The sequence below is a fragment of the Argiope bruennichi genome, chromosome 9 (assembly GCF_947563725.1).
Source record: "Argiope bruennichi chromosome 9, qqArgBrue1.1, whole genome shotgun sequence".
Lineage (NCBI taxonomy): Eukaryota > Metazoa > Arthropoda > Arachnida > Araneae > Araneidae > Argiope > Argiope bruennichi.
Window position 1 is genome coordinate 103,016,797 of NC_079159.1, and position 16,156 is coordinate 103,032,952.

Below are 16,156 nucleotides of genomic sequence, written 5' to 3' on the forward strand. Positions count from 1 at the left end.
CTTAACCTTTATGTGATAATATATACTGTAATTTTGAAATGGTGCTTAATTTTTCTTTCCTATATTATTATATCTCTTTTTAATAAAAACTCTTTAATTTCAGTTAAAGCATTTAGATAGAACTTCATATCCATGATACCATCAAATTATCAGATTTTGCATCCCCGTTATTTAAAATTACTTACATATGTTTTATTCATTGTGTAAACGAATCTTTTTAATGGAAATCACTTCCAGCACATCAAAACTCTATTAAAAATATAAATTTTCTACTTAATTGGCTTCTAAATTTCATGGTTTTATAACTTCGTCTTTTAAAACTATATGCATATTATACAGAATTCTTCTTCAGGTTTGCAGCAACGGAAGAAAATGACTCGATTAAATATTTGATGAAACAACGAAAACGGTTTTAATTTCAAGTTTTCACTATAATTTATTGTTTCAAATTAACCAAAAACTTTAGATAATTGACAAAATTCTCAAAACATTTCCATTACCTTGAAAATAATATCATTAAGAAATCGAGCTTTTAAAATTTTTTAAAGATATAAAATTAATTTTTGTGTAATAATATTTTCTAAAGTTAATTCGAAAAATAACGTCAAAATTCTGCTCAATTTTTAACCACTGAGAACTCTTCTTAATTTAAAAAAAAAAAAAAAAACTCGTTTTTTTTGCAAATTTTCTGTTTTCCAGATATATGGGTGCTAAAGTTGGTAACTGTAGGTTAAATAATGAGACCTGTAATGAGTCAATACACCCACACACTGAGACTCCACCATTTATCGTTACTTTTTGAACAGCAATAGGCTTCACAATCCATGAGCAGATAAATTTCAAAAAACAGGTATAGGATTACAGTGAAAATTCTTGTTGACAAGAATATCTGCTGTCAGTTTGGGAAAAGTCTGATCAAATAAGTTCCGCCATGTAAGCTGTCCCAATATTTTCCATTTAGGCTAGACCACTTATTAGCAGAAAAAAAAAAGGATTTTTTTTCATGGTAAATATTTTTTGTAGAATTTATTCAGCATAAATGTGAGATGTTACTTTGTCGTTCTTTAGAAGTGACATCAACTTCCCTCAAAAATTACCCACTCGAGTGTAATTTCCGTTAAAAGAAATTTTATTTAAACGAAAAGCGAAACTTTCCATTTGCACTCCTGTCATTTTTCAATTCCGCTTCTCGGAGAAAAGGGAAAAGTGTTCGCTCGCCTGTTTGAAAGAAAATTACGAAATTCATTGAATTGGCACGCAATTTTTGATTATCGGTCTTCAACAAGAAGATTCGCTTTAGATTTTTTTTTTTTTTTTTTTTTTTTTGCAATCGTTTTATTTTCTGTGATATGCTTTTGAAAAGAAATGAAAACGGAAATGTTCTTTTTCTTCATTTTATTCCATTAAACGAATCTAGACAGGATATTTTCCGGCTATTCGAAAAAAAATGCCCTTCATGTGTTCGTTTATTCACCATACAAAAAAAAGACAAATGAAAAAGAATAAATTTAATCAAAACAGTTTTTAAAATAAACTTTCATTAGTGTACTAAAGAGCATTTTTTTTTAATTTCATTGTTTTATACTTCTTAATATTTTATATAAATATATAGAATTTTGAGATCGATTATTTCAGAAATTCTCTACAAGATAGAATTTGTCCCAGCGAATTCAAAATTTATTTAAATGAATGAAGTTCTGATGATATTTAAATAGTATGTTACTATCATGAACACCTAGATATGAAAAATTTCAAAACGCTGGCAAATTCTGAAAAAAAGTCAAACATTGATTAAAATACTTCAATATTACAAACATGACATGAAAGTCAATAAATAAAAAGGATAAAAACAGCGAAATGTTTGCTAAAAAGGAAAACAGGGGGACATAGACTCTAGTAATAATTTTATTTATATTATTAACTTTTTCATTAAACGCAAAGCTGCAGACACTTTCAAAACAACAAATAACATTAATGTTGGAAATGATAATTATTCAGATTTCTGATCTATTAGTAGTTTCATAAATGAGTTATAGTATTTCTCCAATTGTGATTTAATTAACGTCAGTACGATTACATTGAAACCTCTGTTAACCCTTTCTAGGGCCGTGGGAAGTATGCTTCCCACCAAATTTATCAATCTTTGTATGAAATTATGTAGGTTGGCGTAAATTCTGACGAATTTTTTTAGAAAGACTGAAACTTAGATGCTTCAGTTCTTTATCTCAGACAAAATGATGTGTCTTAATTTGTTACTTAATTATTAATTAACTAAATTAATTAATTGATCAAATTAAATTTATCTAATAAGCTAAATGAATCTCTTTTCTTTTTCGAATTTCGAGCCTAAAAATGTTTTAACATAATATGACTTGAAAAAAATGGCCCTTTAAAGGGTTAACAAGCATAATTCTTTCCTTAATCTTACTAGTAATGCAAAATACTGACTAATCGGAACTATTTTTTCCGTACTAATCCATGTAAAATAGAACAATTCGTTCCACTGAGAAAAAAAATATTTTTCATATTTTTTCATTCAGCATATTTTTTTACAAGAAAATTGTCTAAAAACATTTGGCTACAGTTCAAAATTTAGTGAAAACGAGACAAAATTTGGAGAAAATTAGCATTATCGTTAAATGAATTGATAGCGCGCATAGCTATTACCTTATCAGGACGGTACTTCTCAATACACGATGCAATAATTTCCAATGCTTTCAGCATCTCACTTATTTCACTGGAAGTTTATTGCGCTGTTGTCTCTTTTATTTATTTTCTCGTGACCAAATCTTTTCCGCAACTTTTGTTGTGACACAGAATGCAGCTGCTGAAGTTTTTCGGTAATTTTAGTTATATGTTCTTCTATCAGCTCATTTATTTCTTGCTGTCCTCCTGTAGTCCCATAACTTGGTACGGTGACACCATTTCGTCAAATAAGGCTCCACCTGCACTTACTAACTAATTCGACAACGCTACATGGCCAAGATTTCTTCCTATAGATATAAGGGTTTTCTTCAAACTAGCACTCAATACAGACTGATACAATCCAGTGTGACTTTACGATGTCTCCTCTCCGCTCGCTCGGTGAAGCATGACTCGTTAAATGAGTCACTTTTTTATATTCCTTTTTCTTGTGTATGCTAATCACTGGTTATGCGAGACGCTCGTAAAGGGCGTCGTTGTACTAGGTTCCTCCTTTTAAAAATAAAGACAGTTAAAAAGATTATTTACCAAATAGATACAGTATTTAAATATTATTTTCTATTGCAAATTGATTTTTCTTGCTAATAACGTTAAAAACTGTCAAATGGCTGAATTATAACGAGAGCAATTTCTTTTTAAGAAATCGTTTTAGTTAGTAATCTATGTTAGCACAAATATATTTTGGCGGTTCCGATAAATCTGGGAAACATAGGGAACAATCTTTAAAATATCGGTTAATCTATTAAAGATGTAAAAGGCAATGATAGTGAAGCGGTATGGGACGCGGGAGGATAGAACCTGGGACCTTGGGGTTAACAGTCCAGTAACGATCCGGTTTTGCCAAAACAGTTGTCCGGGTAGAAGTGCTGTTACTGGCTTATATGCAAGTCACCACAATAGACATGAAGTAAGCTTGGATCTTTTTCTCTGTGGCCACTTGAATCGTTGATTGTGCATACCACCCGAAGGCACACGGAAAAAATTGAATGGCCGGACCGCCGCAACAGCAACACTGGCGGGACCTGTGGTTGAGTCCTCAGGGCCAGTACCTGAGGACTCATCCACAGCCCGGCCATGGTACAATCTCAACCCGGCCATGGTACAACCCTTCCCTTAAGAAGTACGTCCAGTCATCGATGAAAGGCAGACCCTCCTTTTCGATACAACCCACAAGGATTGCGAGAAACAACCACCGTACCGGAAGCTTCTTATCCTCAATTAAGAAGTACCCCCCCCCTTGGAATTTGGTGAATGCACAAAGAAGTTTCAATCTCTTACACATCTCCAAAACATAACGCTCAAAGTATTCTCAAATTACTCAGAAAACCATTCGATGTCTTCTTCGGCAAAGAGTACTTGGCTACACCAGGACGTAAAAAAGCGTGGATAATGCATCAAGCATGTTATGTGGATTCCAAATTTACTGTAAATTTCATGATCAATGTGGAGCTAAATACTTAATATTGCTGCTAAGTTATTTCATGGCATTTAAAATAGTTGTGAAAATTCGAACAAATTATAAAATATCTATTTTGAAGCTAATGTTATATTAATTTTTTTTTAAGGTTTCTGTGATATCGAAGTACCTAAGAGCGATTTTCCTACCTATTTCAAGTTTGAAGCCACTACCATCCCACTAAAAGGTTTGAGATTTTTAGGAATGATATCCTTTCAGGACCCCGTCCGTCCTTCGACTATTGAAGCCATCAGAAACTTCCGCAATGCAGGAATAAAGGTAAGTATCGTTAATGGGTTAAACGCTGAATAATTTGAAACACACTTTCATGTCCTTGCCATAGATGCAAAGGGATTCTTCCATTGTACTGTACATTACTGGAAAGGAAAGAGCAGCAAAGTTTTCGTTTGTGTTTGACAGTTTCCAATTAATTTTTTTGTATAAAGGATATTTTTATCAACATTAAGTAACGCCTATAATGCTCTGGGAGATGTTTTACTTTTTACTGAAATCTGTATTAGTATGTTGACTCTTGACAGCACAACAAATTTGGAGAATTCCAAAAACTAAATTTTTATACATTTTACATATTTCAGCATAACTCTAATTCCAACGTAATAGTTTGCTCATCGCCCTGCATAGTTTCTTTAACTAATCGGTCAGTTTTATCAATTTTTGCCAAATTTGTCTTTGATTAAATCGTGAATTATGTCATAGACGATATTTAAAATAAGAGGCACGAAATAAAAGTAAGAATCGCTTACTGATGACTGACATGGCGCTTAACGTGTTAACGACATTAGTCACCTTCTATTCTATTTTATATTGCATAATGTAAATTTTCTCATGCACATACAATATTAGTAACGAAGAGCACTTTTTATGACGAGGTATTAGAAAAGAGAACAATATCTGAAGCTTCAGTTTGTTTACACTAAATGTTGTTTTTAAATATTGAAAGAATGAAATGTCCACTCCAAATCCTGTATATATATCCAACCTTAAATGAAACTCATTTATTGAATTAATAATATAGATATTTTAAAAAATCAGAGAAAACTTTTTCTTGCATTTATTTTTTACGAGCTATCCTATTTCATATTTATTTCATTTCAAACAAACATGCTTAAAATTACACTTTTTTAAATTTAGACTGCAGTAAGTATTAAATTAATCTTTTAATTTGAGCTTTTGAACATAGTGATAATTTTTTTTCTATGCACGCGTAACGTTCTCACTCAGGTTAAATTTTGTTTTTATTTTAATATTTTTAAAAATTCATTGGGAATAAATATTTAATTTATATGTTAAAACATTGATATCATTGAAAAAATATTTTTTTTAACTTTATGATGATGCAAAAACTATTTTCGTGTTGCAATATTTTCAAAAGTTATCATGGGAAAATACCGCAATTTCGCTTCACTTTTAATTACTACAAATTCTAATTAAAATTTCAAAAAAATCGGTCGAGGTGCATATTTCTAGCTTCCAAAGTATGTGTGTGCCAAGTTTGGTAGCTCTAGGTTCACTGGACCACAGAGCCCTAAAACAAAAACACATATTATAAGTAAAGATAACGACAATACTTTGAAAACCACCGAATTCTGTGTTAAATTTAGAAATAAACCAGCGCTGATAACAATGGAAGAAAATGATGTTTTACGGTTCCTATAATGAATCTCCCTGATTCAGAGATCACAATAGCTTTTGTATGCTGTTATTGAAAATATAATGAAATTAATTACAATTCGGAGAGCAACTCATCATGGAATGTTGAGCACAATTTTCACCAATTTCTTCCTTGTTTTATTCAGGTGAATGAGAGATACGGAGATGGATTAAAAATCCATTTGTGCTCTGTTATCGATAAAGTTTTCGTGAGAGGGATCGCTTTGTAAAGAGCCTTTTATGAACTTTGGACTTTATCTCCGGGATGCATTAGCATGAGCTGATTGCTTAATTTCACCAGAATCTAAGAGGAATTCGCATTTTCGATTGAATAGCTATGTCATACATAGTACTAGTTTCATTCTTTTCATAAACGATGAATAGCCTGGATATCTATTTTCCGACAGTCTAGATATCTATTATCTCTTTATTGACTGTTGGTTTTGAAGTTGCAACAAATTTCAATGGAAAACAACGAATGGAAACGAGCTTTATATAAGCCTCTTTATATATATTTATAATATTAGAAACTGGTTTTGATTTATACCTAGTTGCCTAATGTCTTTGGAGGCCAGCTGGTTTCCCCGGAATATTGGTTATATTTGATATCAGATAAATCGTTTTGATATAGCTTCATATCCATGAACCCATATATGCATGAATATCTTCATATCCAAGCTAGTCTGATATTAAAGCTGTGATGTTTTGATTGTCTTACTTTATTATGTGCATGGACCTTTCTAATGGAGACTAGTCTCCTGACAACCTAGCGTTATTAAAAAAATAAATATCTGGCTCATTTATCTCCCAAATTTCGAGTTAGTGTAAATTCACTTTTTTTATTCATCTTGTAAAGTACACAGATATTGAAAAATATTCTTCTTGTTTAACTTTCAACAATGGAAGAAAACAAAATTAAATATTTGATGAAAACACCAAAAACGATTTGAATTCCAGGACAGCGATGTAATCTATTATTGGATATCAGGCAATAAATATTTTAAAAAAAATAACCAAAATGTAGAAAAAATTTATATGACTGTTAACCTATTACCATTAAAGAGATATTTTTACAGCATAAATTTTATTTTTGTGCAATAATATTTTCGGAAGTTATCTTGAAAAAACGCCAAAATGCAACTTAATATTGTATTAATAAAAATTCTAATTAAAATTTCAAATGAATCGTTAAGATACGCACATTCCTACCCTCCAAGGTATATATGCACCAGCTGCAGATCTGGCTTGTAGAACGCACGCACACACGCACACGCATTTGTTATTTTTATAGATTTGAGAAGGCTGAAAAAGAATATATTAGTAAAAATACTTTATTACCCTCCAAATCTAAGGAATTTCATTTATATTTTTTGGTTTATATTATTATATAGCAGTTATAATTATATTGATCTTTTACATATGTTTGGTGCACACACGCGCGCAGCACGCACGTTCATCTTTAATATAAGTATAGATATGGTATAAAACATTGATTGATTTGGGGTTTTCATTCTAATGGCATTTATTGTGGCTTCATTTCTTTTTATTATATTCATTTTGTGATGCTTTTATAATTTTATTTAGAAAATCATTTCCAAATTCTTGGAAAAAATACGCCTTTATTAATTTACTATTTTAACTATTTGTCCCTTGTCCTTAATATATTATATAATTCATTATTATAAATTCTGTGTAATCTATTAATCATTTCTTCTCAAATTTAGTGCTATAAATGTCCATGCTTATGAATTAATTGTATAGTTAAATTTAATCTATTAAAAGAAATTTAATTCTGAAAGCATTAAAATAGCGTAGAACCTATGAGGACACTGGTATTATTTCTGAAATTACATAATTTTGGTAGAAATGGCGGAAAACCCGAGTTAAAATATTTCACTTTTATGAATATGAAACAAATCTAGTTCAGTAAAAGAGTACAACAGTTTTTCGTTTCAAGCTTAATAGTGTCATATATTGATGTCAAAATATTTTCTCTTCGGTCATTAAAAATCATGTAGACGCACAATGAAAAATACTTTGAGTATTGAATAACCATGAATATATTGTTTCATTGACTATACTATTACAATACCTGATACAGATGTTTCAACTGTTATACTGATACGTTTCAACTTTCTTTTATCGATTCACCATCCCGATTGATTGAAGTACAAAATTCATAAAATATAATCATTTATTTATGTGTTCAATAAACCAATGAAAGTGGTCTGTTTCTATTTTCTTGGACATTGATATAATACGAAGTGATTTGTGAAAATAAACTGATTATATGCATTTTATACACCTTATGGTCTACCGATTGGACCTAAAATTTTATATGGATTTGAACTTTTCGTATCTAGGTAACATATAGAATTTCATTTATTTTTTCATTGCTCCAATATTTTATTTTGCATTAATGAGTTCATGTATCTGCTATTCGGTTCGTCCGACGATTGGCCCGTTGTCGGTAATGGGTCCAAAATTTGATATTGATTGATATACAGTTTCCATGAATACGGTGAACTGTGTATCAAAATTTGATATTGATTGATATACAGTTTTCATGAATACGGTGAACTGTATATCAAATATTGATTGATATACAGTTTTCATGAATACGGTGAAATGTATATCAAAATTTGATATTGATTGATATACAGTTTTCATGAATACGGTGAACTGTATATCAAAATTTGATATTGATTGATATACAGTTTTCATGAATACGGTGAACTGTATATCAAAATTTGATATTGATTGATATACAGTTTTCCTGAATACGGTGAACTGTATATCAAAATTTGATATTGATTGATATACAGTTTTCATGAATACGGTGAACTGTGTATAAAAATTTGATATTGATTGATATACAGTTTTCATGAATACGGTGAACTGTGTATAAAAATTTGATATTGATTGATATACAGTTTTCATGAATACGGTGAACTGTATATCAAAATTTGATATTGATTGATATACAGTTTTCATGAATACGGTGAACTGTATATCAAAATTTGATATTTATTGATATACAGTTTTCATGAATACGGTGAACTGTATATCAAAATTTGATATTGATTGATATACAGTTTCCATGAATACGGTGAAATGTATATCAAAATTTGATATTGATTGATATACAGTTATCATGAATACGGTGAACTGTGTATCAAAACTTGATATTGATTGATATACAGTTTTCATGAATACGGTGAACTGTATATCAAAATTTGATATTGATTGATATACAGTTTCCATGAATACGGTGAACTGTATATCAAAATTTGATATTGATTGATATACAGTTTCCATGAATACGGTGAACTATATATCAAAATTTGATATTGATTGATATACAATTTTCATGAAAATATATTATAAATTTCATCCACTCCAACTCCATTATCAAGTTATTGCGCACACAGTTACTTGGACAGATATACAGTAGATTAATTCTTTCCAACGGGTGGGCATACATAGTAGTTCCACAAATACTATTTTCAGATCGAAAACATTCTGAAATATGGAGATTCATCAAAATCTGGTGATTGATTTTTATTTATTTTGAGTATTGTAATACTTAATTTTTATAGACTTTCTGAGCGAAGAATTAAAAAATACAACTTGAATCATTCTTCTCTTTGAGCTCAGGAAAAAAAAAAGCAGTTGAAAGCGAAGATATGTTTTGGCGACGCCGAGTCTGAAGAAAGAATTCCGCAGAAAGAATTTCGATATTTGAGAAGTGTAAGCAAACTTCTCTTTCAAGACTTGATTCCCGAGAGGGTAAATAGAAAAGGATAGAATTTTCGTAGTTGCCGAAGTTGCTGTTTGATCTGTGAAATCGCGAAAGCTTTTAAATTCTATCATTTTTACGATAGCTTTTAATTTTATCATATTTGGTGGTTATGAACTAACATCCGATCTAAGCCATTTGCTCAAGTGGTACTAAAGAAAAAAAAAGCTTATGTTCGAATTATAGGTTTACGTATTTTTATACAATTGTTCCAAATGAAGCTATTTTATATTTCTAAGGCCTGTTTTAGCCAGCTATACTATATTTTAAAGATTTATGCAATTTTTGGTTAAAACAGAAATGGTAATAATGTTGGCCCTAGAAAAATTCTAAAAAAGGATCATAAAGTCAATCCATTTCTCACTCCCATTTTTGAGACTTTATTTTCATATACACAGACAAAAAATCACTAAAATATACCAGCGTGTGTTTTTTTACTCAGGTAAGTCTAAAATGCAGAAATTCCGGAAAACTGCGAAGTAGAATTGTTTTTAATTTTGTGCACGAAAAACAAAAATTGACAAAGAGAGTTTTTCTTACCGTTTCCATACAGGGGTGGAGAAATTCCTCAACAGTGTAATAGTTTATAATAGCAATAAACATATTTCGCCATTCGATTCCGTCAGACAACGGTTCCCCTGATGTTCGGAGAAATTCTGTATCTGAAGTTCGCTTCTCTTTTACATTCAATAGAACCGCGTGGTAGATGCATTTCATTTTCTTTTTCCTCATTCATTATTTCTAGTGGAGGTTCTAATTTTCCCACAGATACATTATAGAATTTTAGAATGGGACAGAAAAAAATTATTTTCAAGATAAAAAGAACCTTTTACAAAATAGTGCGTAGGAAATTTTTAATGTTTTCTCAAAAAGGCATTTCCATCAACTATCACATGAAAAGTCTTATTGGCCCGCTTGGTCTAGCGTAACTTAGCAAGACTTTTGTGGGATCTTTTATTCCTTAACTCAAAGAGACATTAGAGCATGCGTCTCTATATGATAAAACCCATCTTATCCCTATTCTTGTTCCCTAACCTAACCCTTCCTTAACACACTAGGAGAGGCCATTCTTGGATATAGTACTTGATCAAAATATGAAGAATAAGCTTATGTTATAATTTATCAGCTATGGAGTCATTCTTTTGTGATACTGTGAGTAATCTTATTCTTCAATCTGATTGTATCGCCCGCCGCAAGTCCTACAGATGAGAATGGGGCAAAAAAGTGCCCGAAAAGAGATATTGAAGAGGACAAGAAGTCTTATCTTCCGATGAAGAGAAAGAACAGGATAAGATTTTGTGATTTATTAGGAAAAATTGCCAAAATTCGTTCTTGCTGCGTCTGACATATGGTGGATCTCGCGGAAAACAATTTTTGCAACTTGTGATGTTGTAATAATATTATTGTTTGTTAAAATACGCTTTTAGTAAGGTTTTGGTTTTTGGTTTTAGTTATATTAACGTCCCGTTTTAAAGCAACACTAAGGCTATTTTGGGACGGACCTCGTAATTTTGAACCGCTGTCAGATGACGAGGACAACACCTGAGCTGGCACTCCCTCTCCACACCACGCCGCACCAGCGGAAGGACGTTTGGCCAGGACGTTTAACGTGCCCCAGACCCGCTTACACGACGGTTCTTCGGTGGAATCGGGTCTCGAACCTGAAACTCTCGGGTTCCGAAGCCGAGATCTTACCACCAGGCCACCGCGGCCCCTCTTTTAGTGAAGACTGAAAAGTTGAAATGATTTATTACTCAAGAATGTAGATAAGCTTAAAAGTGTTACGCATTAGTAATAACTCTGACAGTAAATAGAAATTTCAGACTTATTTGATATAGTTTAAATTTTTCAAGAATTTGAAGAATTTTTTTCTCTCTTCAGACAATTTTTACTGACATTTTTCTTTCTTAAGAGAAATGTGAAAATTCTTCGAAGTCGAGATTTCGAAGAATTTCCGCATTTCAAATATCAATAAATACGAAAGATACATTTTTGGAATTATGTCTTTCATTGAACACGATAACTCAAAATAGCATTGAGCTATGTTGCTGAAATTTCGTATATAGACTTTACACCAAATTTGTAAATATTTATCAATGTTTGAACAAAATCCATTCAGAGGAAGTTTGTCTGTCCGGCTGTTTGAGTACTGAGCATGGTATTTACAAACGTAAGTAGGTAAAATCTAGCACAGAGAATTACATTTACGTTGTAAATCCATATCCAATTTGCTACCAAATTCAGTTTATACTTTCGCATAGATGTTAACGAAATTACTCAAAATCGCAATAAAAAATGCCTTATGTGATTGATATGTCATCATATGATTATAATTTTTTCTTTGTTAAATTTTAATTTCATTCTGTCAGAAAAATGTGTCTAATTTATGTATTCGATTTTCTGACATTTGTGTAATTACAGTATACCAGTAATAACAGTCAAAAAAATTCTTCCGAGGTCTGAATGCTAAATTCAGTAGAAACGTTACATTCATATCAAAGATCAATATTTTGTATTTATTGTAGGCCAATGCCATGCAAATAATACCCAAGTATCTATCATCTTTATTATGTTACGGAGCATACAACACTCATGGTGGACTTTAAAAATAAAAATCTGAGCACCCATAGCAAACAATACCTTATCCAAGGACCACAATTTTATTCGATGGGGGAGGGGAATAGTAATGTTATTAGGGAGTAGGCGAGAAATTTTTGTTACATCAAAAACTTTTGTGTAACTATTATGTTGTTCAGTACATTAATAAAAGCATAGATTGATAGTTTTTCATTCTTATTATTTTTTACTTATCATCGTTTTAAGTAATTTAGAATCCATTATTATAAATATTATAAAATCTTTCATTTTTTTTTTTTTCCAATGGTACCTTTGAGTTCAAATTAAAATTTGTTTTATCATTGATAATTTTACTATTAAAAATTGTAACATCGTCATCAGTTAATTATTTGGAATTTTATGGTGCAAGAGCCAGATCTTGGTTCCGCTGAGTTCGAATGTTGTCATCGGAAATACATACAGTACATTCTCGAGGATCCGTCCTGATGTTGCGGAAGGGCACGCCGGATAACAAAAAAGCAGGATTGGATGGAGTTCTATGAATTCATTTCTTTGCCCACCAATGCCAGCTTTTATACCAAAACTCACTGTTATAACACGTATTTTCTCACTTCTTGCTGAGTTCTATACCCTCCATTTATCTCAAGCCACATAGAATGTGACGGCGCCAAATGTCGTGGCTGGTTCGTGAGTGCTTTCAATAAATAGGCAAATAGAAAACTTAACAGATTTATTTCAGATTCGTTCGAGTTACTCTGCTCAGTAACTCCTTCTACTCCAAGAGCCAACCCTCGAATCACATCACTCTTTTAATTACACTCGCGCTAGTTGTCTAGCGCCATCTATGAACGTTTATTTCCTAACGCTTCAAAATCCAATCACTACAGGAGTGTAACGCAAACGATGTCAGCAATTGGTAATAAGATACCTCGTTACATGCATAATGAATCAATCGTGTAAGAAAATAAACGTTTGCAATAATAAATCATTAAGAAATATATATCTTTAGTTCATTATACAGAGCATTGTTTATTTTTGTATTTTTTAAAAATATAAAATTACCTATCATTATTTTAATTTTTAATAATTGTTCAATTTTCGGTATTATTTTGTAACCGAACCTTGCTGTTATGAATCTTTCCAGTGGAAATCAGTTCGATGACATCATAGTTCTATTAAAAATGTAAAGATGCGTTTCAACAGTTTTTTGACTTTTGCAGTATTGTAACTTTTTTTATTCGTCTGGTTAAAAAAAAAAAGTGGGAAATACTTTAAAAGCAATAAAAGTTGACTTTCCTGTTGACTCGTCATTTTTTTGTGATTTCTTTAAGAGAACTATCTTTTCTCACCTTCTATTCACCGCGGAATTCTTGCCATCTAGACTTTTATAAAAATAGTCTTCATCTTCTTGTATCAGCCTCAAGTCAAGAGTGCATATAGAGGATCTTAAAGAATACAGTAGCGCATGAAAATCTTCAGAAAATTGGGAAAGGGATGAAGACGGCGTTTTATTTTATTTTTATCATCGGAGCAAAATTTTCCGCCGACAGGGCTTTAGAAACTTTTTCTCGCGTTTTTATAGTAAAGCTATAAAACTGTCTCAGGATTTTCTATGTGGTTTATAACTTTTCTTTGTGCACTATGTATGCTTATTCTCTCACAAAAAATGCAAAGAATACGAATTTATGCTAAATGGTTGAATAATCAGGTATCGATTTTCAATCCATAGTGTCATTGTGATTATATGAACTAACCAGAAGGAATGGTCTCCCTGAAACTTTCTCGCATATTATTCTTCTCGTCCAATACTTGCATAAAATTGTAGACAAAGTCCCACTCATGAGAATTGTGTGTCTCATGGCATTGTTGTTTTAAATATGGTGTTTCTGTATAATTAAATGCATTGGTGAACATTTATTACGAAAAAGCATATTGAAGTATGATTTTCGGCGATTTTTGTACTGGAGATTAATCGTAGATTTTTTTTTCTTGTCATATTTGTTTTTTCTAAATGCGATTTTTTAAAATTTCCATCATCATTTTCATCCTACATGTCGAACAATTTTACTAATACACTCTTGAAATATAATTAATAGAACGAAAGTTTGTAACTAGATATACATTACAAATCTGTACAAAACACTGTCCTCCCAGCGCATATTTAGTTAATCCTCGTAGATTATTATTTGCTTGTTTTAATGGCTTATACTTCCTTCCAATTTTTTTTAATGATTTATCACTGGCCATTTACTGTCTACAGAAAAAGCAAGAATTCTTTTATACTTGCCCTCTTTAAATTACAACACACAGATGTATTATTAAATTCATGAAATTAAACTCCTATTTTAAAGTTTTTATCATTCAATCTTGTATTGATTTAGGCTACATCTCTACAGAATTAATAGAATTGTAACATATTGCCCATTCTTTTTGTTTTTGTTCACATTTTTCCCTTTCTTCTATCTGTTATTTTTCTTTTTCCTTTCTTTTTTACTTTCTCGCCTACGAAGTATAGAGAAAGTATTGTAATCGTTATAAAAATAGAGCTCGAGATTTAGATGAATCTGCGTTTTAGCCTATCTGAGTTTGAAAAACACCTTTTTTTTTTAATAATGTCCACCTGTCTGTCTGTGACAAAAATAACTCAAAAACAATTTGAACTAAATATAGGAAATTTGGTATATGGTATTTGACCAAATTTATAGATTTTTTTATCAACTTTTAAGTGAAATCTGCTCTGAGGATGTCTGTCTATCCGATTGTTCGAATATTAATATGGAAAATACAAAATGAAGATAGCTAAACAGATAAAATATGGTATGCATATTAATGTAGATACCTTTCAAGTTTTGAGCCAAATCAAATGAGTGGTTGACCGTTTGATGGATTGTACTTTCAGAAACATGTAAACGCGACAGCTCAAACACGCATATGCATAAATTTATCAAATTTGGTGTGTGATTTTATGATTACAAATGTGATTTTGTGACAAATTTTTGTTTCAATCGATTGGCAAAAAGGTGTCTAAAACACAAATTCTATTTTTAGATACTATTAACTGCATTCCAAAGATAAATCCCCAAAAGATTTCGCCAAGGATCACACAATAGATTCATTAAAAATGATGAATTCACGCCAAAATTTAATATTTCGTAACTAAGGTATTCCACTGCCATTTAAAACGTCCTTTGAGATAATACCTTTATTAGAGAGTACATGAGAAAGTTTCCGGGAGACCACTGCCTCTGGTTCATTGGTTTACAGTAGGTATTTGTCCATGCCCAAAAGAATTAAAATAAAGAACTAACATACCTTTAATTGGCCAGCATCCCAGTCTAGGAGTAGTGATCTGGACGTCCCATGTCCTTCCTGGTTTGGGCATGGTTTTTCTTTACCCTGTTCTCTGTCTGTGAGGTGTGTGAAAGAGCCCTCCCCCCTGTAAAAAGGGATTGTGCAAGCGAGTGTGTGAGTATCATCTTCATATGAGGTAGAAGTCAGACTTCTGCTCTAGGGGGGCTCAGGAGTCTTTACCCTCAGAAGCTACTGCACCCCTTTTTCCATTGTAATGCGGACACGGCATTATCATCATCATACATTTAATTTAGAAGCGATTGTAACAGGCAAAGAACTCCATGGCAGTCAATCAAATGCTGTGGTATAGTAAAAGAAATGTGTCTGCTATAATAATTTAGACAAAGTTAATTTTTGCTTTTAAAATATTATACATGAAGATATTTAAATTCCAAACAATGCAAGATATAACAGCTTGAGTGCGCATATATATTGGACATGCGATTAAAAGTCATTTCAATGAATAGGGAGCATTACCGACAAATAATATAATTCATAAAAAGATTGAAACTCGTGGACCTTGCGGAAGAATAAGTAGTTAATCATGAAAAGTTCTCATGCGCCATATAACGACGAACTTCCTTTCACGTCACCTTATG

The 16,156-nt window shown here is 31.5% G+C and overlaps 1 protein-coding gene across 1 annotated transcript in view; it reads left to right on the forward strand.

Moving 5' to 3' along the window:
• The window catches only part of LOC129985037 (sodium/potassium-transporting ATPase subunit alpha-2-like), a 217,597-nt gene that overhangs the window by 61,214 nt on the left and 140,227 nt on the right, over positions 1-16,156 (forward strand). Inside the window, exons 10-11 of the mRNA XM_056094964.1 lie at positions 4,269-4,438; positions 5,977-6,039. Of these exons, the coding sequence (XP_055950939.1) occupies positions 4,269-4,438; positions 5,977-6,039 (233 nt within the window). The remainder of the gene's footprint in view (positions 1-4,268; positions 4,439-5,976; positions 6,040-16,156) is intronic.